The sequence below is a fragment of the Lepisma saccharinum genome, chromosome 8, assembly GCF_977018435.1.
Source record: "Lepisma saccharinum chromosome 8, izLepSacc3.1, whole genome shotgun sequence".
In the NCBI taxonomy this organism is placed as follows: domain Eukaryota; kingdom Metazoa; phylum Arthropoda; class Insecta; order Zygentoma; family Lepismatidae; genus Lepisma; species Lepisma saccharinum.
The window spans coordinates 76,008,768-76,033,956 of NC_139236.1; the positions used below are offsets into that span (position 1 = coordinate 76,008,768).

At 36.0% G+C, this 25,189-nt stretch overlaps 1 protein-coding gene across 7 annotated transcripts in view; it reads left to right on the forward strand.

Annotated features, from left to right (window-relative positions):
• The window catches only part of LOC145991156 (uncharacterized), a 75,197-nt gene that overhangs the window by 6,945 nt on the left and 43,063 nt on the right, over positions 1 to 25,189 (forward strand). For 4 of the 7 annotated variants that reach the window (XM_083126972.1, XM_083126975.1, XM_083126978.1 and 1 more), the window contains exons 2-5: positions 17,209 to 17,304; positions 18,376 to 18,429; positions 23,239 to 23,403; positions 24,927 to 25,058. In XM_083126972.1, the coding sequence (XP_082983098.1) occupies positions 17,209 to 17,304; positions 18,376 to 18,429; positions 23,239 to 23,403; positions 24,927 to 25,058 (447 nt within the window). The remainder of the gene's footprint in view (positions 1 to 17,208; positions 17,305 to 18,375; positions 18,430 to 23,238; positions 23,404 to 24,926; positions 25,059 to 25,189) is intronic. The other 3 variants (XM_083126974.1, XM_083126976.1, XM_083126977.1) reach the window with 3 other exon arrangements.

Below are 25,189 nucleotides of genomic sequence, written 5' to 3' on the forward strand. Positions count from 1 at the left end.
AAATTAACAACTCCCCCTTCTGACATCTAAAATTAACAACTCCCCCTTCTGACATCTAAAATTAACAACTCCCCCTTCTGACATCTAAAATTAACGATCTACCCTCCTTACCTATAAAATTAACGATCTTCCCTGCTTACGCATAAAATTAACTACGACCCTTATGTCTAACATTCATGATCAGCCCCTTTGGTGGCGGCGATTGTGTTCCAAAACCGGGGGAAACGGGGGGGGGGGGGGGAAAGACAGTATATTTCCCTTTGCAGATAAGGTTTAGCAAAGTGTGGGGGCAAAAGTGGCAGACAGTGGAGGGGTAACTGCCCCTTGCACCCCCTAATCACCTCCACTGGCCCCTTTACATTTAACCTTTAGTTGAAATTTGGTTTAAATTTAAATCAAAAAAATAAGTGTCTTCATGCAGCTTTAGATAAAATTATTGATGGTTTGCCACACTTATATTTTTATATTGGGGTGGAAACACCAATCATTTTCCAAACAAGTTTCGCCATCATGTCATCCAAACTTCCTCCCTTCCAGTTAAGAATGCCGAATGTGACACACAGAGTCATCTTTGTTCTTGAAGTTTGGGAGCTTGCTTGCAACAGGAGGTCTCACTAAGGGGTGGGGGGTGGGGTCAGTTTGCATCTTCTACCCAAAATAGCCGGAGAAGAGGGGGGCGAACTCCAGATTTTCTTTCTTTTCTAATTGAAATTCGAGGGTTGCATCCCCCGCCTGAAACCCCCTCAGTTGGGGGTTCTGAATTGTACACGGTTGCATGCCCTGATGTTTTAGCTGCATAACAAAAGTTATCCGAAGTTGATTGGTCCCATAGTGTCAGTTATAACAATTTTATGTGTAATATGCAAATTGGCTATTTTTTGTTAAAAAAAAAAAAATAAAAAAAAATGGCTCATCATTCAAATTGTATTGCACCCACAAACATAAAACAAGTTTCATTGTTACAAAAGGTCCATTCGTTGAAAAAAAATGCAAAAGTTTGTGTGATCTTCCCAAAATAACAAAGAGAAAGGGGGCAAACTCCATATTTTTTGGTTTTTTTCATTGACATTCGGGAGTTGCGGCCCCTGCCCGTAACCCCCCTGCGGTCGGGGGTTCCAAATTGTACACGGTTGCATGCGCTGATGTTTTAGCTGCAAAACAAAAGTTATCCGAAGTAGATTGGTCCCATTGTGCCAGAGTTATTACAATTTTTCTCCAATAAGTATACAAATTTAAATTTCGCGCTCTGCGACACTGGGCTTACTTTCGTCAGACTCGCGCGGCAGACTAAAGGTTAAGCTTAACAGTTACCCCTCCTTACATCTAAAATTAACATCTGCCCCCCTACATCTAAAATTAACAATTTCCCCCCTTACATCTAAAATTATCAATTTAACCTCCTTACATCTAAAATTAACAATTTCCCCTTTCCTATGTCTAAGATTAACAATCAATCATTAACAGTTGTCCCTCCATACAGCTGTACCATGAAGAAAATAAGAACCTCTGGTACTGCCATAAAGTTTTCAAATCTATGTGAGAGTAAATGATGCAGTCAGTTACTTGTATCGTTACCCTTCCTCTCTGTTGCCAAAATGTGCATCGCAGTCAAAATCTCGTTGCCTTCATCTCTATCTAGTGTAAATTTGTAGGCTATTTAGAATTCAACCTCCAGCTGACTGTATTAGCACGTGACTTACTGCAGCACCATGGCATACATGCAGAAATAAGCTGTCACGTCTCAAGCCACACCAAGTGGCTGATCAGTGTGTTCAGTACTTGGTGTATAGTGAGTGGAGATCAATGGCAGGTACAATAGAAGTTCCCACCAAATGTGAGGTTTGTGGTGTAATTCGCTTTTTGCCAACAGAGTGCCATAGCACAGCCATAATCCATCGCAGAATGAATGCCGTGTATGGAGAGAAGGTCATGAGGGAATGGTGCTGGAAATTTCAAGAGGAACAAAGTGATGTGCGAGATGAAGGTGGACAAGGAAGACATTCTGTTGTGACTGATGGCCTTGTCAAAGCAATGGAATTTACAGTTTGCTTAGAGCAATGGACCTGTGGTTGGGATTTCAACGATTGGAGTTGATGGATGGTCAATGGGAGTGGCTGGGCAACAACCTTATTCGATGAGGTTATGCTATGACAAATTCCTGAATTCAGGTGGCAATTATGTTGAATAATAGTTCAAGTGTATGTGCAACTCTTTTATATATTTTTTAAAAAATGGGTTCTCCTTATTTCTGTTTATTTCAAGCACATGTTTGTTACACTTGCATATCCTGTTCCTTCAAACAGCACACATGCACAATTGAAAGGAAGGTCAGAAGAGAGAGCAAACAACTGTTCACTTTAGTTTGCCTTTTTTGCCAGGGTCTTTCTCCTTGGTAAAGCTGTACATCTAAGATTAACAATTCCCTCATTATGTGGGATGTCTAAAGTCAACGTTAACCCTCTTTATGTGTAAAATTGACAATTGCTCCTCCACATGCTTTGATGTCTAAAATAAACCTCTAAAATTAACAATTACCCTTTCTTGTGTCTAAAATTAACAATTACCCTTTTTCGTGTCTAAAATTAACAATTACCCTTTTTCGTGTCTAAAATTAACAATTACCCTTGTGTCTAAAATTAACAATTGCCCTTTCTTGTGTCTAAAATTAACAATTGCCCTTTCTTGTGTCTAAAATTAACAATTGCCCTTTCTTGTGTCTAAAATTAACAATTGCCCTTTCTTGTGTCTAAAATTAACAATTGCCCCTTCTTGTGTCTAAAATTAACAATTGCCCCTTCTTGTGTCTAAAATTAACAATTGCCCCTTTGTGTAGGTAAACAACTGGCCCTCCATATGTCTAAAATTAATAATCACCCTTATATCTTAAATCAAGTTACCTCTCTTAGTCTAAAACTAATGCATGTAAAATAATTATTCACCCTCTCCCTTAAACCTCTGAAGCCAACATCAATTGTCATTTCACATAGATGTAAATGGTCGTTGCCCCCCTGGACAAAAAGTATAGGATTTCTTGTAACCCCCCCAATTCCCCTGGATATATATATATATATATATATATATATATATATATATATATATATATATATATATATATATATATAATATTCAATGAACATCCACTGGGTGTATGACAGCTGAAGAAAATTGCCACCTGCACAAATAAATGAAGTTTGGATTCATCACTGCCCTAAAAGTCCCTTGCTACATGCAAACTTTTTTGTTAAAAAAAGAAAAAAAAACTTGCAAGTGCAATGACCTTTCAAGGAAAAGCTATAATTGAATAGCCATTTCCACAATTTACCTAAAACAAGTGAACGAGATGTGTTTTATTTAGCAGTTATTAGTGTTGCTTCTTGGAAAGGGCATGTGTAAAGTGATCCTTGATGTAATCAGAAGTGATTCTTGTGCGAGATCTTTTTTCCCAGTGCTTGCAATTCTCTTCTCTTGGCATGAGGCAACTAAGGGAAGTGAGACACAGAGCCTGCCTGACCTATTTATAGCCTGCAGCTGCGCACCATACAGCCACTGTCTGGGAACTATTTCAAGAGTGATGCTGTTAAGTGGTGATCTTGAACCTCATGTGCTTCTTACCTGAACTTCTCTTGACATGACTTTTCTATTTTGTTTCTTAATTTTTTTTGTAATAATAAAGATAATTCGTCTGTGAATATACAAATGTGTATTTTCCAAGCCTCTAAATGTAATTGTAAGTAATTTACAGTAGAGAATCCTTCATTATATATATATATATTACTTGTAAAGCATTTCTAGGTATAGGGTGCCCCAAAAACTATGTTGAGGTTTTCAAATTTAATGCTGGGAACTAGCTTAAAAAGATAAATTTGTTCATGACATTTAATAAACCTCTCATTTAGTTGCTGTTAATATTTTAAATTCTTAAAATCTTTAGGATGAAAATGGAAAGTTAAAATTTAAATTTACATGTAAACTAAAGTTCCAACTTTTTTTCCTCATTCTGAAGACGATGAACTGTCAAGAAACTATGAGTTTACTATAACTCAAAAGTAGTTTTTAAGAGCAAGAATGGTTTACAATAAAAGATGTGAAGTATATGATCTCTTAAATTATGGCTAATTTATTTCTGTTAGCCAGTGATAACCATTTGATAAGTATTGGCAAATTTATCATAAAAGAAAAATAGAAATTGTTCTTGATAAACTGAATCCAGGCTGTCCTCAAAGGTGGAGCTTGGGTCTAAGTGAAAATTGAATTTAGTGGGCTTTTTTGCATTTTGTACAATTTATTGAGTAACAACACTTTGCATTAGTTATTCTGTAAACAGCAACAAAATACAGGATACAAATAATAATATAATCTCTTGTAACAATAATTCATTACATCAATTTGCTATCAACCCATCAATGAATTTCATTCCTAGCCACTTAATATGTTTGCTCAATCAGCAGCAAAGATAACCGTAGGCAAATTATACATTGCAATTTTTGTTCATTTTTCTCCTACATTATGCATGTTTTTTTAGAAAATTGTAGATATGCTGGACCAAGTTGCCATCTGCTTGTTGGTACGTACTTATTCCGATCCTCTTCTACCTATTAGTGTTGAGGTTTTGCAGAGAGCTGTCCATCTGTCATGATCTGCCAACTTCCTTCCTCCACTCTGCCAAATGTTCCTCTAACTCTCTCTCTAGCCTTCTTAATCCCGAAGGTTCATGGCTGCAGCAACACAGGCCTTCCATCTGTCCCTATCTTGAGCAAGATCTATATACTCTTTTCCATCCCTACAGATTTCCCTTAGGTCCATCTCAACGTTGTCCCTCCATCTTCGTCTTGGCCTTTCTACAGGTTGCTTACCATCAGGTTTCCCAACAAGAATCCTGTAAACTCCTCTTTCCTCTCCCATTCGTGCCACATGGCCTGCCCACCTAAGTCTTCTTGATTTAATCATTCTAATAACATCTGGACATGAATACAAGTCTCCACTCACCTGTCTCCTCATCCCTTTTAGGTCCAAATATTTTCGTAAGGATCTTATTTTCAAATACTCTCAATTTATGTTCGTCTTTCAATGTAAGGGACCAAGTTTCACACCCATATAATACTACAGGCAAAATTACTGTTTTGTATATTTTAACTTTTAGTTTCTTAGATATTAAACGAGAAGACAAAAGTTTATGAAGAGAGAAGTAACATGCATTTCCTGAATTAAGCCTACTTTTTATTTCCTCTTTAATATAATTTTCACACGTTAATATTACTTCTAAGTATTTGAATTTGGAAACTGGTTCAAATGAGTTATCAATAATTAGATTTTGATTATTACCTAACACTTGCTTTTGGCATGTAAGCATATATTTAGTTTTATCTTTGTTAACATCCAAACCTATCTCTTTAGCAGTTTTGAAAAATATTTTAGCATTATTCTTGATTGTATTTATATCATCCCCTAATAAGTCTACATCATCTGCATATGCTAACAACTGAGTCACACTAATTCTAGTCCTTCTTTAGTTTCTTTTACCTTCCTAACAGCATATTCTAAGGCAGAATTAAAGATCAATGGAGATAATGCATCTCCTTGTTTTAACCCATCATGAATTGTAAATTTGTCAGACACAATAATACCCACACGAATTTTACTTTCTGTTTCACTGGTGCATACTTTTATCATACTAACAAGCTTCTTAGGTATTCCAAACTAGACTAATATATTATATAATTTATCTCTTTTGACCGAATCATATGCTTTTTTGAAATCAATGAATAGCTGATGGATATTTTGATTATATTCCCACTTTTTTTCAAGTGTCTGTCTAATGTGAAAAATTGATCTGTTACGTTTAAATCCACATTGATAATCACCTATAATTTCATTAGCATATGGGGTTAGTCTTGTTAAAAGAATGTTAGATAATATTTTATATGTTGTTGAGAGTAGAGAAATTCCACGGTAATTATTGCAGTTCATTTTATCACATTTTTTATACACAGGTACAATTATGGATTCTTTCCAGTGTTGAGGGATTTCTTCTGTATTCCATATTAAACAAATTAATTTATGAATTTGACATATTAATGAATTTCCACCATATTTAATTAACTCAGCTGGTATTAAATCTACGCGGTTTGGCTAGAAAAAAAACGGATTGATGTTGCTATTGGCAAACAACGAATGCGCGAAGGTTGAGCAATGCATGATTCTATACTACCATAGCCTGCCTACAGAATGACTAATTGCCCTGGGTGCAGGCCTCTCAGTTTCGCTGTGGCACTTGAACAAAGCGTAACGTGCATCTGTGCTCCGTCGGAAAAATGCTGAGTATTAAAATGGAACAGCGTGTCAATATGAAGTTCCTTTACAAACTGGGGAAATCCGCAACAGAAGCGTACGACATGTTAAAATCTGTGTACGGGAATGAGTGTTTATCACGCACACAAGTGTTTGAGTGGTTTAAACGGTTTAAAGAAGGACAGGAAATGATCCAAGACAACCCACGTTCAGGACGGCCATGCACGTCGAAAACGGAAACAAACATTCAAAAAGTGAGTGATGTGATTCGAAAAGATCGTCGATTGACCATTAGAACAGTTGCTGAAATCACAGGAATAGACAAAGAAAGTGTTCGACAAATTTTACACGAGAATTTGAACATGAGTAAAGTGTGTTCAAAACTCGTGCCAAGGAACCTGACATTGGAACAGAAGGAAGCTCGAGTGAACATTTGTACGGACACTTTGAAGAACATTGAAACAGACCCTACATTCTTAGAGAGAGTGATAACCTGTGATGAATCGTGGTTTTTCACGTACGACCCTGCCACAAAGCGCCAATCAATGCATTGTAAGACCCCGAGTTCGCCATGTCACAAGAAAGCTCGCATGAGCAAGTCCAAATTCAAAGCCATGATGATTGTCTTTTTCGACATTCGAGGCATTGTGTACGTTCATTGGGTACCTGAGGGTCAAACTGTAAACCAACATCTTTACATTAATGTGCTGAAAACCCTTCGTGAGCGAGTAAGAAGACGACGACCTGATTTGTGGCAACGGAAGTCATGGATTCTGCACAAAGACAATGCTCCTGTCCATACGGCCCTGTCAGTGAAGACATTTTTGGCTAAATATGGCATCCCAGTGTTAGAACATCCGCCGTATTTGCTGGACCTTGCTCCCTGTGACTTCTTTTTATTCCCCAAAGTGAAGTCCGCCCTAAAAGGAACCAGATTTGAGACAGTAGAAGCTGTGCAAAGAAAAGCGACAGATGTAATGAACTTGATCTCCAAAAATGACTGGCAAAACTGCTTCCAGCAATGGAAAATTCGTATGGAGCGGTGTACAGATCGTGCAGGGGAGTACTTTGAAGGAGATAAAGTTCCTGTTGTACAAAATGCCGAATAAAAGATTTCATAGCATCAGTCCGTTTTTTTTCTAGCCAAACCTCGTATGTCAGGTGCTTTGTTATTCTTTAGCCTTTTAATAGCATCTTTAACTTCCATCTATTTAGAATATCGCTTGGGTCAGCTAGAAAATCACAGTCTTTATCTTTTATCAAGTTTACTTTAGGTTGCCACCCCTTTCTAAATTCATTTACACCTTTATATAATTCTCTGATATTTTTGGTTTTGCTGTTTCAATTTCGTTAATTTTGCTTTTCAAGTAATCTTTTTTTTACTTCTAAACGTGCGGTTAACTTCTCGCTTTATTCTATTATAATTGCTTAGATTTGTATCATCAGAGTTATTTAACCACCTAAGTCTAGCATGATTCCTTATTTCTATTAGATTTTGACATTCATTATCAAATCATGGCTTACTTTTTCTCGGTTTATGGTATCCTATACTTTCTTTAGCTGCTGATTCTATTGCATTACGTATGTGCTCCCAATTCTTATTTACGTCTGTTTCATTTATATTTTCATCATCATTTAAATCCTGCAAAACATCAAATCTATTGGACAGTTTAATTTGGTAATCTTTCTTAATTCTTTCATCAGCAAATTTTCCTGTATTAAATTTTAGAACTTTTAGATTTTGTTGCTTATGATTTATCACTGCGAGTCTTTCTCTTAATTTAGCAATTACTAAATAATGGTCACTGGCACAGCAAGCACCTCTATGTGTACGAACGTCAATTATACTAGTATGCCTTCTCTTATCAATGAGACTATGATCTATCTGATTATGACTTTTACCATCTGGAGAAGACCAGGTATATTTATGGATATCTTTATGTTTAAAAGTGGTTCTTTTCACAATTAAATTCATTGAGGTTGCAAAAGTAATCAATCTTATACCATTATCATTACTTAATTCATGAAGACTTTCTTTACCAATCATGGGTTTAAATGTCTCTTCTTTGCCAATCTGTGCATTAGTCACCTAACAGAATTTTCATATACTGAGAAAATTTATCAAAGACCTGTTCTAACTCTGCATAAAAATCGTCTTTAGTATTATCATCTTTATCTTCCATTGGTGCATGTATGTTTATTAAAATAATTTTACACCACCTACCCTGTAAAACTGCATATGATATCCTATCATTAATAAATTCTACTGTTTTAAGAGCCGAGATAATTCTATTATTTGTGAAAGCCTGTTCCAAAATTATGATTTTCAGTACCACCATAGAGAAAAGTATAATTTTTAGTTTTACAATTCCCTTCTCCTGGCCACCTAACTTCCTGGACAGCTACTACATCTAATTTATACTTAACTATCTCATTAACTGTACACTGAAATGCCCCAGGCTGGTAAAGGCTCAGAACATTCCAGGTGCCTAATTTAATATCCTTATTCCTAATGTAGATCTTATCCTTAGTCCAGGGACCTCCCAAATGTTCCTCCTGCTCAGGATATCCTTCACACAGTCATTACATGTCCTACATGGTCTTCCTTTTGGTCGCTTTGCTAATCATCCAATTCTCACCTTCCATACCTGTGTAGGTATTCTGTGTTGTCATGTCATTGTTATTAGATATCCAAACCATTTGAGTTGTGCCTGTTCAACATCCTGATGTATTGGTTTTTGTATTTAACGTTGTTATAATGGTTTGATTTCTGATTTTGTATCTTCACGTCTTTCCCACTATTTTCCACAGAGATTTCATTTCTACAGGGAGGTTATTTCAGTCGTTCACCGCCAGCGTGACGGCCGTTCCGCGGACTCTTCATGCAACAGGTCCCGGCAAATTGCGTTCAGGAAGTCCGTAACAGAAACCGCTTGTTTTGTAATGTTTCCACTTTTCACAATTACAGTTACAATTACAATTGAAATAAGCACGTACCTTGTCGCACGGATGCAGGAAAAGGTGTCCTCCCAAATACAAATATTTCCGGCACCTTATTTCTGACATCTAATCTTAGATTAGACATCGCTACTTTATCCTCAGTTGACAGAAAGGGAAGACAGCATCCCGGCGCATAAAGCAAATCCAAAGCGTAAAATGATATTTAAAAGTAATAATAATGATGATCACTAACCTCCTGTGTTATAAGAGATGTTGAAAATGACTTCCTTCAACAGCAATACAACACGTTTCTTAGGTTCAAGAGATCCTGTCTATCGTAATCCCTGACCACTTTTCTGCAAGAATTCGTTTTCACGTAATTATCGTACATAAAAACTCTATGTTCAAGACTATATTTGTTTAACGACATAAGTAATGAATGAATAACAATTAACACACAATAAAGCACTGGCCACGAGTAAGCACATTACAATAACACAGTATAAGCAACACGCGTACTGTTGAACGCAAACAGAATTGAACATGAACGAACACTGACGTCTGGTAGCCGACAGTGTTGCTAACCATTTTTCGGCAATGTCCCTACAGACGTAGTCAAAATGTCCCTACAACTGACCAAATGTCCCTACGCCAAGTAAAGTGACTAAAAAAAAAACACCTCATGAGCATGCAAACAGAAGATAAAATATACACATTTACTTACCAAATCTTTCTGCTCGGTGCTTCCACAATTAATGAAGGAGTGAATTTACAATACAGGACCTCTCCCCGATTTTTTGTAATATTTCGCATACTCACTAATTGAGGCCTCCTAATCACGAATTTGAAGTTAAAATTTGGGGGGTCACGTGTAGAAATTGCAAAATAAGTGACATTGAGTGGTCCGCGATCGGCACGATTGCTTATTATTTACCGGAAGATTTTGTGTTTCCAATACTTAAAAAACGAAATATACATTCCTGATATTACTACGACCCCAAATTTTAACTATGTTTGCCTATCCTAACCTAACCTAACCGTACCTGAATGGTTCGTGGGGCTATCCGTCAATCGTTTGTTGGGTTACCCGTGCATGTTTTTTTCGAGCCCAAATTTTAACTATGTTTGCCTAACCTAACTTAACCTAAACTTACCGAGAATGGTCAGTGGGGCTATTCCTGAATGGTTTTGCGGTAATTGTGATTACGAACCGATAAAAAATCTTATTTTCGTAGCACTTTAACGGCAAATGTTCATCATCGAAGACGCCATTTTCGTATCCTGCAATTTTATGATTGATGTACTGTTGCCAAATTTACCTGTAATCAAATCAGTTCTTCTACATCGTGATTGTCGCTGTCACATGTAAGCACGTTCTTTGGGCAATATACTGAAATCCATAAGTTTATTAATTAGCCCACAGCCATCCTCCTGCACACTCCACCTAACAATCTGTACAACATTAACAACTTTTTTACTGTTCTCTTCCGCCATTTTTACACGATCCATGCTCTCCAAGTATGAAATCAACAGTGTGGCAACGCTGTAGACAGCGTAACTAATTTTAATTTGTTCATATCAACAAATATGGCTACCATACTTGTATACGGAGAATCATTGCGAGAATTGAAAAGCTTATTTTACAACTTCTACACGTTAATGAACATTTTTTCCCCCTCACCCCAACATGTTAACTTGAGATAAATAATCACGAATAATTATTTCGTGAGTATAAGACGTAGCATAGAAATTACAGAAGGGTCCGGTATTGTAAATTCTTGCCTTAATGAATAATAGGGGTGTGCTGGACAGAATTTTTTGGGTCGGGACGGGATCGGGACGGTAATTTTTTTAAATCCCGACATTCGGGACTGAAAAATTTGCAATTTCCCGACCAAGTCGGAAAATTTTCTGGACGGGAAATGTTCGAAATTTCCCGAAGCACTGGAAATCTCGAATTTTACAAGTCATTTTCACTTTAAGTGATTGTTTTTGCATTTCTAGAATAAAAACTTACAACTTTCGATAAGTTCCAGAAACTTACAAGGCAGAAAACGTCGAGAATTAACGACTTTTTAAAGTAAAGAATCCAGCACACCCCTAATGAATAACGTTGAGTCGTTTACTGTTGATTATGTTATTTGAAGTCATACATGCTGCTGCTGTGAAGAGATAGATGTTGGTTGGTGATGCTGTATTTCCTGCATTCTTTAACAATTTTGGTCCCATTTTATTTCCCTTTTTTGTTTTTGTATCACTTAACATTGAAAATATTCTTTCCGTTTCCGCGTTAGAATGCGGCAATGTTAGCACTATTTTCGCGAGAGTGGAAATGTTTTCAAAAAGGAACTTGCCTTGAAAGTTTTTGGTAACCGATAACATGTTCCAAAATTCTGATGGAGATCTGTTAGTTAGTTCTTTTTTCTCCTCCTCGCTAAAGTATCCAGATAAACTAATTCATAAAATGTAATTTACCAAGATTGAAAAAAGTACCTACGTTTTCCCTCATTTGGCAAAATCTGTCCCTACGTTCCTAAGCGGGCGAAATTTAGTGAAAAGTCCCTATGCGTAGGGACATGTCCCTACGGTTGGCATCACTGCCGACACGTGCAGTATGAAGCGCCCTCTCGCGGCTGACAACTCACCCAACCCCCGATAAGCTGCAGGCGCTGTCGCGACAACTGAGAATAAAGTAGCGATGACTAATCTAAGATTAGATGTCAGAAATAAGGTGCCAGAAATATTTGTATTTGGGAGGACACCTTTTCCTGCATCCGTGCGACAAGGTACGTGCTTATTTCAATTGTAATTGTAACTGTAATTGTGAAAAGTGGAAACATTACAAAACAAGCGGTTTCTGTTACGGACTTCCTGAACGCAATTTGCCGGGACCTGTTGCATGAAGAGTCCGCGGAACGGCCGTCACGCTGGCGGTGAACGACTGAAATAACCTCCCTGTACTTAATTTTTTCTCTATTAATTTGTATACCTTAAACTTCTCTCTCTCTCTCTCTCTTTGTTATTTATCCTTTTTTTTTTCTATTTTTCCTTTGGGAATTGTCTTGATTTCTTCTAACTCTTGTATCCCTTATTTATTTTCTGTCTCTCTGCCCAGTGGGTATAATCTATTCTAGATTTTTCATTTCTACTTGGTCCCTCTCTTGTGTATCTATGTATGTATGTCTTTATGTGCAAACATGGTGTTGATGATAATTAAGTCATTTATTTTGCAGAGTTATAGCAGTCTTTCTCCAATGTTATTTAGTCTCTACACATTCTTATTACTTTTCTCCAGCATTCTGGTCCATTTACAATTTTAGCATGCATATCTCATAAGATAGTTATTTCTTTATGTATATCTTCAATACTTCTTTGTAGTTTTTAATAAAATTAATCTTTATTTGGAAATATTATTTTGCTAACATTAATTCTTCTGTGTGTTCTTAATTATGTGTAATCATTAATCTCTCATTTATAAATTTCCATTCCTTGATACTTTCTTTTGTATCGTTAATCATACATGTCACTCCTGCCTTTATTAGTTCCATATATTCCACTATAAAGCAGTGGAAAGTTTTCATAAAGTTTTTCAATTTATGTTTCTGACAGTGTCAAGTACTTCACTTTTGTTTTCTTAATCTCTTCCCCCTCTGGTTCTTCTTCTTTCCTATTTAGACCTCTCACATTCCTCCACATTCATTGAGCCACATCCTCGCCAATTCATCATCTTCGTCATATATCCAGATTGCTCTCTTGTCTTTCTTAATCATTGTGGTATCAAATGTGCACAGGATTGGCCTACAGTAATGTAGTACAGTGGAAGGGTTATGTCTTCTGCGGTCTATGCTTGCAGTGTGCTTAGCTATAGCTTCTCTGCTCTTTGTTGTATGGACAGAGGTAATGTTTATCACCCCCACTTTGGGACTGGCAAGGGTGGAGTTATCAGTGAAGGCTCATGGTGAACCAAAGTGGAGGGGTGATGGGTCACAAATTTACTCTGTTAGTAATGATGAATTTCGTATAACAGTCAACATAAGAAATTGATCTATTCGTGTTTACTGAATATCATGTTACACGTTTGCATAAATTTAATAATTAGTTAACAGTAATACGAACATCACGAAAGATCCAAGAACAAATAGAATTCTAACAGATTTACTTACTTACTTACTTACTTACTTAGTCGCGTCCTCTTCTACCTGCCGGTGTCGAGGGGTTACAGAGAGCTCTCCAGACGTTTCTCCAAAATCTCTTTGACACTCATATTCCATGTCTTTCTTGGTCTTCCTTTTGGTCTTGTTCCTTGTGGACGTGCTTCCCATATCTGCTTTGGCAGTCTCGTCTCACTCATTCTGCTCAAATGGCCGAACCATCTGAGTTGATTACGTTCTACTGTTTCTTGTAGTGGCTGAGCATTTAAAGATTGCCGAATGGTTTGATTCCTTATCCGATCTTTCCTGGTTTTCCCACTTATTCTTCGAAGGTACCTCATTTCCATTGTTTGTACACTTTGCAGGTGTTTTCCAGTCATTGTCCAATTTTCACTACTATATGTAAGTGTTGGTATATAAATTGTTTTATATACAGTGAATTTTGTTTGGGTAGATATTTCTTTTTTGCCTATAAATCCTCGGTTTATCATTTGATATAGCTTTCCTGTCTTCATGATTCTATCTTATTTCTTCCTCTTCTTTTCCTTGACTGTTTATAATTACTCCAAGATACTTGAAATTTGTCACTTGTTCTAAAGGTTGGTTATTCAGTTTTATCTTATGGTTTGTCTTTTCTCTGCTAATTATCATTGTTTTAGTTTTCTCTGTATTTATTTCCATATTCTTTTTCTTTAATTCTTCATTAAGAATATTTAGATTATATTGTAAACTAGCCTGTGTATTAGCTATTAGTATAATATCATCAGCGTATATGAGCTGTTAGTTTAATTGATTTCATATTCCAGTATCCTACATGAAATTGTTTAATTTTTATATGGCATTCCTTTATTACTTCATCTAATAAGATTATAAATAGATATGGTGATAGTATATCTCCCTGTTTAACTCCTGTTGTTATTTCAAATTCCTCTGACTGGTGGTTTCTCATCCTCACGTAGCATCTGCATCCTTTGTACCAACTTTGGATTGCTTTTATTAGGTTTTTATCCACTCCTTTCTTCTCTAAAGATTTCCATATCTCATTCCAAGGAACTCTGTCAAAAGCCTTTTGTAGATCTACAAAACATACATGTGCCTTTTTATTGTATTCTATTGTCTTGTCTGTTATTTGTTTGAGGGTGAAAATATGGTCTTGTACACTTCTTGCTAACAGATTTAATAGTAGTATTTTTTAACTTAACAGAGGGGAAAATTCAGAAGAAGGGAAATTAGTTTATGTACAGCTTGATAAGCATAATAACGAATATTTATGTGCATTGAATGTGAAAATTACTAGTAAAAAGTAACACAAAAAGTTTCCTGTCCAACATGACTAATTGATATGTGAAATATGGCACTAAAGTAAATATCTCACGGGAAAGGTGATATCTGCGTTACCAGAACCTCTACCAATATACTAAGTAAAAACTTCAGATTTACCAGAAACCCTCTTCAGACATGCTTGTAGTGAAAGATCATCCAGGACATTCCAGACTTTAGCAACCATGATATCAACAAGTTTTTTTTTGTTTTCTTTTTCATCGAGGTAGAAAAATTTTGCACTAACAAGTTCTCCACATTGTTCATCGCGACACACACAACTACGGAAAAAGTCTCACTTACTGTCCAGGCACCCCCTGCGAGGGATGGTGACCCCGGCGAGACCCAAGTAAGGAATCATGAAAAGTGAAGAAACAACAAGTGTCAATTCTTGGAAATACTATCGTCTTACCATCTGGCCGTTTTATTGTCTTGGGGTTGCCAGACAATTTTGCCAGTTTTCAATAATTGGTAGATCATAGGTTACTGTAGCGGCTCCTGGTGAGCCAAACTGGGGGTGAGTTTAGATGGTGAATTTCTAATTTATTTAACAGCCGGCATGAAAAGAAATTGTGATGTTCGTTTTTATCGAATATAATGTTTTATGTTAGCACCTATTATTTAATAGTGAAACGAAGATCACGAAAAATGGGAGAAGAATAAAATGCTAACAGATTTAAACGTAGCATCTCCTAACTTAACAGAAGTAAAGAAATAAAGAAGGTAAGTTGCAAGACAACTTTGCCACATTAAGAGGAATTTTTTGAAAAGTGCTGATCAAAACAGGTTTTTAGGTGTATGTCATTGGAATCCAAATGTACTTTCCACTAAACACACAGAAAAAATACAAGGCATATGTGCGATAATTTTGCAAGTAACGAGAATATGTAGCAGACTTCCGTGGCTAGCATACGGTTTTACAAAGCCAGGGGTACTGGGTTCGGGTCTCGGTCTGAGCGTGGATATTCATTATGAGTATCCCTCCATCAATTTCATTATATCATCATTCATTCTCATAGTCGTGATTAGCCAAAATAATCAGAAAGCGGCGTTAAACAACAAAAATCAAACGAGTGTTTTTTTTTCAATTAACGATAATTTATTTTTTTCCTCATTAGAATATAGAATGATTTTTTCAACAGATGTTAATTTTCTATCTTATGTTAGGCCTAACGTCCTTGCTTCTGGCAACTCTTCATTGTTTACAGTTCTCCGGAGATAGGAGCCAGCTTCAGCTAGGTTTTTGGGTTTCGGACGACGTAAACCATCATCCTCCCATGCACATATCCCGTGCATGTTATTCCCCCTGCCCGGCCTTGCCCCAGAATGTTCGCAGAGATGTAAAGTGAGAGGACGGCACCCTGCCAGATTTCTCTTGCTGTAAAAGCAATTTTGTATTCCCACACAGTAGAGTACAAACTTCACAATTGTCGCGGAAGAATAAATACAGAACCGATTAACCTACGATCTGCAAGCAAGAAAATATTTGCAAATTGGGCAATGTGAAAACTATAATATATAAATGTTAATGTAATGTTTGTTAACTTGTGGTTTATACAGCAGTGCGGTATTCATATCATCCTTATGAGCAGCTGCCCCTGGGAGTTATGCTTACTGGTGCTTTTGTTTGATTCTAGAATACAATATTGTGGAAAACAGAGTGAGTGAACATGATGGTGGACAATTTTGCCTAACTATTATCTTTGCTGCTGGCTATGTCAGTTTATAATCTATACCCCACAGTTTAATGACTGTTCACCTTGACATGAAGAGTTTAGGGAATTAAATGACACTTCTTGTATTTTTTACTTTCATTAAACTTTCAGAATGCATAGTTTCTCATGATCATCTTCACTAGAATGCAGAACCATTGAAAATGAACATTGTCTAAGTTAATAAATAACTACTGCTAAATAGGACCTAATAATTGCAATAAATTGTTAGATTTAGTTAGGAAGTGATGTTTTAAATTTTGACAATGTTCTGGCACTCATGTTAACATTACACTAAAAGCTCGTTTATCCTAGTCACATTTTTCTTGAAATCTGTTTCATCTAAATGATTTGTACTAAATTTTAAAAATACACAAAACGTTGCTATAATCAATATTTAATAACTTACACAAGTAATAAATTGTTAGATTTAGCAGGATATAACCTTCACTATATACACATATAATTTACTGTAACTATATTAATAATATTGTTCAATGCACTGTATAAATATCCAAAAGGATTCAAAAATTGTTGTATATTTACAACAGTAAACCACACTCTATTGTAATACCAGTTTTAGCATCCACTGTATAATGCTGAATAAAACTGCACTGGTTACTGTACTAATGGGTTGTCATGCTGCTGTCGCAACAGTACATGTTTCATGTGATATGTTCTGGATTATCAAAAATTCAGTTTCTCTCAAATGGGTGCAGCAGCCCCATTGAATTTGGATAAACGAGTTCTTAGTGTACCTTGTTTTGCCAAATGTTAACAAAAAAGTTTTTTATTAGCTCAACTAGAGGCCCTGCAGCGCGAGGAGTACCAGGAGGAAAGAGCCCTCTTCCGTGATGGGGCATCTCAGGAAGAAGAATATGTGATTAAACATGGTATACACAAGTCGTGTGTTGGCACGCAGCATGAATCCCGTACCAGTGTGCCCTTTTCCTGAGCCATTGGTTCGGCTTTATTTACCCTTCAAACCAAGAAAGTTTTACAGTTTCAATTAATTTTGAAATTATGTGGAGCTTCACTTTTTCCCATGCTTGGAGACATGTTCTGTGCACGAAATACTTTAAGTATAGTATTTTTTGCATATGCGAAATTCAAAACAGGATCAATTGACATAATTACCACAATTTATACCATACTTTTAAACCAGTTCAGTTAGTTTCCTCGTAGTGGTGTACTTCTAAGAATACGTAATCATTAATATATAATATTTATTAAACATGTCTGATAATTTTATTAAATCCCAGTCTTATTCATTGAAATCTCGTTTTTCACATGTAAAGAGAAATGTTGAAGAAAATTGTTCAAAATTTGAACAGGCAAGAGTTGAGTTTGCATGACCTGTCAGTCTGTGAATTCAGGGTAGTAGTTGATGTAAGGGATGAAGGGAAATTCTACCCCTCTGGTTGTCATTTTTTGACTTAAAATTTATATAATATTCTACTGGAATCTCTCCACTGGAAATTTTTCAAACACCTCAGTATGAATTATACATGATTTTATGTTATGAAAATTTGTCCATTTTATTTTCATGTCATAAAATTTCACTTATACCTGGAACTATATCTACTATGTTCATTCTTAAACTGCACTTCATCATGCAAGTATAATACCGTATGTTAAAAAGAATTTTAAAGTTTAGTTAAACGTGCCTTACGAGTTACATGCAATTGAAATGGGTGAAAACTGTTCACTTTACAGGAAATGTTTGAAAATAGCAGACTGTTCTGTGTTTTTATAAAAGACTATGTATTTTATCCCGCATTTTGTAATTGCCACACACCCTTCCTCCCCTGTTAATAGAATTTTAAATCAATTATTTTTTAAAATTTAAGCTGCAACCTGAGTTTTATGCACCCTATTCTTAAAGAAATGCTGGCTGCTTGTAGAAAGATTTTTTGCTATAAAATGCTATATTTTTGAATATGCATTTATAATTTTTTTTTCAGATGTTAGAAATGTTGATGTCGAATTTACAACTCAGAAGGTGAAAGGTGTAGTAGGTAAAATATTTGGTGCTTTTTTGTGTATTTTTTGTAGTTAATTTTCATTTAGTTGTTGCTGATCACATAGCTCTGTTAGTATAAAGCTTTGTATGTTGCTTTAGCTAATTTAATTTTTTCATAATTTTTGAGTGTGTTTTGATATATATAATTTTGTTTTTATAGCTGACACTTTTTTTATACTCCACATTTTAAAAGAAACTTAGAATGTAGTATGTCTTATTAGCAAACTAACATTTTTAACTTTTTTTTTTCAAAATTTTCACAATGTTGTTAAAGTTTGAACAGTAATTTTTGTGTATAGTTTTGAAGTTGTATGTTATTCTTTCTCAGATTATTCTAGGTGTTTCCAAAAATGTTGTCTTCTCCACCATTTTTCATTTTCTATGTGACATGCCTGTACTCAACATAAAATTTTGAGCATTAAATTTTGCAGTGTTCTTTTTTAAAAAAATTGTAAATTATGGTACCAGCTGATATTGTTTTAAATTAAAACTAAAAACTAAACTCCATTGCGAAACAGGCCTCTAAGAGCCAAGGTCCACCAGAGCAGCTTTTTCATTGGGTGAATCTTAGACAGTGCATAGAGTCCCATCACTGTTGCTTTCTGCCATTGGAGACTGGAACCTGGTATTTCTTCTTTTCAAATTGTCTCGATTCTGGTGCAATACCAACATTGCTGGGATTCGAACCCAGACTGCTTGCACCAAAGGCAAGAGCACTAACCATGCCCCCCCCCCCCCCCCCGATGGCGCAGTGGTAACGTCGTTGCCTTGTAATCAAGGGGTACCGGGTTCGATACCCAGTGGAGGCACATAGTGGTTCGGATCCCACTTTAAACTGTAGGTCCAGTCCCAATTAGCCTTACTGTGCATAAAGTGGACTTAAAACATCAAATCAAAGATCACTAACCATGTGGCCAAGCAGGAGCCATTGTTTTAAATTGAAAATACAAAATCGAAATAAAATTTTACCCCTCTGCATGATGAAACTAATATGAGATGTGAACTTTTTACGTGCAACAACAAATGCAGCAATTTCTTGAAGAGCAGCAACACTTTTCATGTAATCTCACATTTTTAGTGTTCTCCATTTTAATGAGGTTATCGGTATGTTATTGTTGGTTGTTCCTGACCAACACAGAATGCAGAGTTTTTCACTCTGATAAAGAAGAATAACTAACATCCTTCTAACAACATTTCACACCACGTCTTAAATTATATGGGGTGCTATGACACATTCGCATTTTCACTTGTGTGTTTTTTCTCCCAATTACTCTCTCTTTGCTCACCCTTCACTGCACATTTGCACTTCAATGGAGATTTATGCTTTACTCTGCAACACACTTTTGAGATCACAGATCTGCAAAAAAAATATTTTAAAAAGAAACAATTTTTATACCCATAGAAAAATAATGTTTGCTTGTTACATTCTTAATTAGATTGAATTCTGCTGAGATTGGCTGGCAATGCATGTAATCACCTCAAGAAGAATGATTAAATTCCTATTGAAATCACAGTGTGTGTGGATCACAATTGAATGTTTGGATCATTACCGTAATGCTCTGAAGAGTATGTGCATAGTTTTATTGAGAATGGTATTCAGTCCAATTATTCTGAACATGTTATATTATTGCCAACAGCTATTTGGGAAACTTCCTGTTGATTGTGTAGGAAGTGAAAAATGCAGGCTTGGTCTGGCTTACTGTGTCATTTCTCTGCCCACTGAGTTAACATGGACTCTTGTTTTGTTTGATTTTTTGCTGCTGTTCTTTACCTGAATGGAATTGATGGAGCAATGGCAAAGTATGCCAGAGACCCAGGTTGGAGTCTCTGGTTGAGCCTGCAGTTTAACCAAAATTTCTATGTAGTGAATCTCTTGCAGTGCAACATCATAAAATTGCTGTTAATTCTTTTAATAATTAATTCTGCAACCTGTCTTCATGTACTGAGATGGACCCAAAGTACTTCCGGTTCTCTTTTACTAAACTATTCAGAAATTAGTGGAGAGACATGCAAATGTTTAAATGTGTTCTTTCCTATTGAAAACACATTGAAGCATGACTTAATTGTATTTGTGTTTGTCTTGCACATGACATTATGCATGGCAGTCTTGTAATCATCATTCCAATTTGTGGATAATTGTTTCAGGTATTTTTTAATATTACCATCAGCATGTTATCAAATAGCATGCAGTAATCAGTTTCATTTCTCATGTTTTAAATGACAGTGTAGTTACATGTTTCATGTATAAAGCAATGTATAATTGTATTATACTATAATATTAGAAAAATCAATAAAAGATAATTTATAAATATACTCTTGAATAACAATTCATATTGACATATACAAATATAAAGCTTGAGTTGTGGCAGCTTTAAAGCTTTCAATTTGATTTCGAAAATCAATTTATTACTTGTAAAAGAGGCTGTGATAACAGTTCCGTATATAGGAAACACGTTAAAATCTGATATTTTGTGTTTCGCATGAGTTGTACTTATCAATTGTGTATCGCGGAACATAGTTCAAGGTGCCAATATGCTTTTTACACGAAAACAAACACAATTTCTCACGTACAGAGTGATTTTTTTTATTCCTTTCTTTGCTTCCTTAAGACACAATATGGCGGCAACATCTTGACTCACGTCGTTATGCAGTGTTTTCAAACCTCTCCACCGAAAAATACCTACTATCGTGTTTGTCACCGATGGAAATTGTACATTATGCACGGGTAGCTGACGGATAGCCCCACGAACCATTATGCATGTTAGCTGGGTAGCTGACGGATAGCCCCACGAACCATTATGCATGTTAGCTGACGGATAGCCCCACGAACCATTTCTGATAAGGTTCGGTTAGGCAAACATAGTGAGGAAAAAAGGGGTTGGAAACACTGAAAGGAGCTTACGTCATCAAACGTACGCAGCATGCAGTTCACGTAGCGAAAGCAATGGGAATTGTGCGTTGGCGAGTTATTTCTCTTGAAAAATACATGATTTCCCGGTCAAATAGATTCCACGATGAAAGAAAATACCTCGACGAACGTTGGAAAGCTTGCAGAAACTCATTTCCGTAAGTAGTTTCTTCTGTAAAAATGAAGAAATGTGTTTCTGATATACGGAACTGTTACCGGTACCGAGGCTGCAAAGTATGCTGGATTGCACTCAGATCCATTGTGTTACAATAATCAAATTTCATCAAATCCTATGCTCCCAATCAAGTATACTAAGAGTTCATATAAAGCTAAATACTAATTCAGGCACCTGCTCATTCTTCTCAGAACCAGAATTTCCCCATCATGAATCCAACTAAGATAAAGCTACACATATTGAAATATGAACTTAAAACATTTAATTTTTTTATAAATACAAAACTGGATGAAAAGTAATTAATTCTTTCGCTGCTGAAGACTCAACTGGTAACATCATTAATAACTATGCAATACATTCTAATATATGGCCGACTATCAGATTTTAACATTTGACTAGCAACACTTCAAAAATTTATAATGAATACATGCTTGCAAATATGTATGCTCTTGCATAAAAATACAAGCGAGCAATTTTGGTGCTGAGATGTCATTCAGTTGGTCATGGGCATCCGTAAAATAGAGAAATGAAGAAATGAATGTCTACTTAAAATTTTATGTCACACCTATATTTATAATTTCATTTCAGTCACAGTGATTTGGGATTATAAGGGATTCATAATTGTAAACAAAACTGCTAGAGGGTCATTGCACGAGAGTGATGACTTCAAATTGAAGCAGTTTTTTATTTTTTATTGATTTGATTTATTTAACCTCGCTTTTTGTGCCACTTTTGACTAATTTGCGAAGATGGGGATGAGTGATGATACGATTATATTGAATGCACACTCACAAACATCCATGCCCAGGCCAGGATTTGAACCTGGGACCCCTGGCATCATAGCGCGATGTGTTTTGTTTCTTCAGGGGCAGCACTGTTTTGTTAAAGGAATGCCGTATTGCCCCCCCCCCCCCTCTCATGGAGAAAATCTGTCCTCTTTCAGGGAGAAGAAATGGGAGAGAGAGGAAGATAGGTGCCCCCCTCCTCTCTCTCTCTCTCTCTCTCTCTCTCTCTCTCTCTCTCTCTCTCTCTCTCTCTCTCTCTCTCTCTCTCTCTCTGCTTTCGGAGAGAGTAAGATACATCCCATCCTCTTTCTCCCCCTCCCCTCCCCCAAAAAAGGGATAAAGGGACAGAAAGACAGGTACACACAATGAGATATAAATTAACAAGCATTAATATTACAAACATGATCAGTAACATTAACTGTGTGGTGTGTAATGGGGGACTTTTTCAGAAGGTACTCCCTGGTGTCTGGATCTACACTGTGTGTTGTCCTGTCCTGTGTTATATATTTTGTGTGTGCGGAGTGCCCCTCTATGAGTTTTTAGCATTGGTGTGGAAATTTTTGTCCTGAGATGCTTTAGGTCTTGCTAAGAATTTTGTCTTCACAATGTAAGTCCAGTCCATCATATCATCATTGATAAGGGGCTTGTCATTGTATATCAAGAGGGGTGCAAATAGCCATAGTGCTGAGTCACCCAACATTTTAATTTCAATAAATAAATTGACATAGACTGTGGATCGTATTTGTTCTCATTCACATTGCATATTTGAGGTCTTTGCAGTAACATAGTCTGAACATAAAAGTGGACCTGAATCAAGAACTTTTTTGATTTCAATATCTGCTTTTCGTATAGGAATATCATCATGAAGAGTAACATTTTTTCATTTTTATTTTCCAGTTAATCAAAGTATTTGACACGATTTCTATTTATTTGCAGAGGATTTACCAGCGGAAGAAGCTGCTTACGAAGAAAATATTCACGTGCAAAAAGATTCAATAACGGGGGGAGGAATATGTGCCAAAGTTGTTTTTTTTATTCTACTTGGAATTCTGGCTGTGATGATAGGACTTATATTAACGGAGTATCGGGGATCAACAGATGGTAAGCTTGTAAATGTTGAAAACATTATATTCCGGCTATTAGTGCTTTCCCAAAAGTCATTTATGAACCTTTTTTTCGCATATATAATGTAACAAGTATTGACAATAAGGAGAGTTCCATGTACTCACCTTAAAAATTCTGAGAGAATATCTCCTAGTTGCCTTGTAATGATGGTTTTCGACCTTTATTTCACATCACCCTAATTAACTGCTCAACATACCATTACACCCCATTCCCACCCAACCCCCACCTAGTCTATGACATCTCATTGTAGACTCAATTGTATTTATAAATGTAGTCCTGAATTTGTATATGCACCTTCAACAATAATTTATCCAATGGATGAATACTACAACTGGCAAACCTTGCAAGTGTTTTAGATGAATGCTTGTTATTGGCACTTGCATATTTCACCAGATTTTATTAGACAATAGTATAACATGTTAAGTATGGAATTCTATTTTCTTGAAGTTTATAGAAATGCATAAAACATTATGTAAGAATACATAAAAATTAAGACTAAACCGATTCCACTTTTAATCAATACCATTGCTGATACTTGTACAGATTCCCACCAATACCAATACTTGAAAATTGTAACAATTCAAAGTTCAGATTTTTTTGTAAATTTCAATATATAATTTTTACATTGTAATCTACCAGAGTTTTGCATTAAAATAGTCATAATTTCATATGAAACAATCTTTTAAGTCACAAAATCAATTTCTCCCCACAGTGTTGACAAAAATTAAGAAAATTATGCTATGTGCATAATTTCCAGCTTGTTCACATATCAAATCTTAAATTCCAGAAATTGTCATGATACATTTTTGCAGACTCTGGAAAAGTATCGCCCATTATTGGTTATTAAATTCCAAGCAATGTTTTCCATAACTGGTATCTGCCTAGCCCTAATAGAAATCTTTTTTTTTTTTTTTTTTTTTGAATTCTTGCCATTTGTTGACACTTGTCGCTCACGTAGAGACTTGTTTTACAGTTTTGAAACAAAGTAAAGTTATCAACTGCATGCTGAACTGCCTACAATCCTAATGCGCTAATTGGTTCCCCCTTAGTCTGAAACCTAGTACCCAACTTTGTAGATTCTACCAGTATCTATGGTAGTATAAAGTTTCAAGCATGAACCAATATCAATTGTTAGGTCATTCAACCACTAGGTGGGGCATGTGGAAAGCAAGAGAGTGTGGAAAGCAAGAATGGTGATGTTTGAATTCGCTGGACGTTTATGTGCAGCGAAAAGTTCAGGGGTGCCCATACACTGAAATGCTTAGTATGTGTGTTTAAAACTTGGAGAGCTCATTATAGTTTAGGTATGAGTTTTATGTTTGAACAATCCTTTTTTGATTAACCTGGTATAACACCTTTTGTAAACAAAAAAGTGTTTTTTCAACACCGTATGGCATATGCTCCAATTAATAAAAAGTTACACATTTGCATCCCCTGTGGATAATTAATGTTCATTGAGGTGAATTAATGTATCACACACACATTTTTTTTTCCAAAAGTTGACACACCCATTGCGGAATCAAGATTTGCTCAAGTCCTAAATGGATGGGTTGACGAATCTCCACCGAGCCATGACCATGCAGAGCATGCAGGAGCTGATGACCATGACGAGGAACATGACGAACACGAAGGTAACGTCTTGTTTTCTCTTATATTTTGTGCATGTTACCTAGAAGGATAACCTAACCTAAAAGTAGTAGTACTCCTGAATTCTTATTTTTACCCTTTTATTGTTAAATTCTCAGCTCTCAGAAGCTGTAGA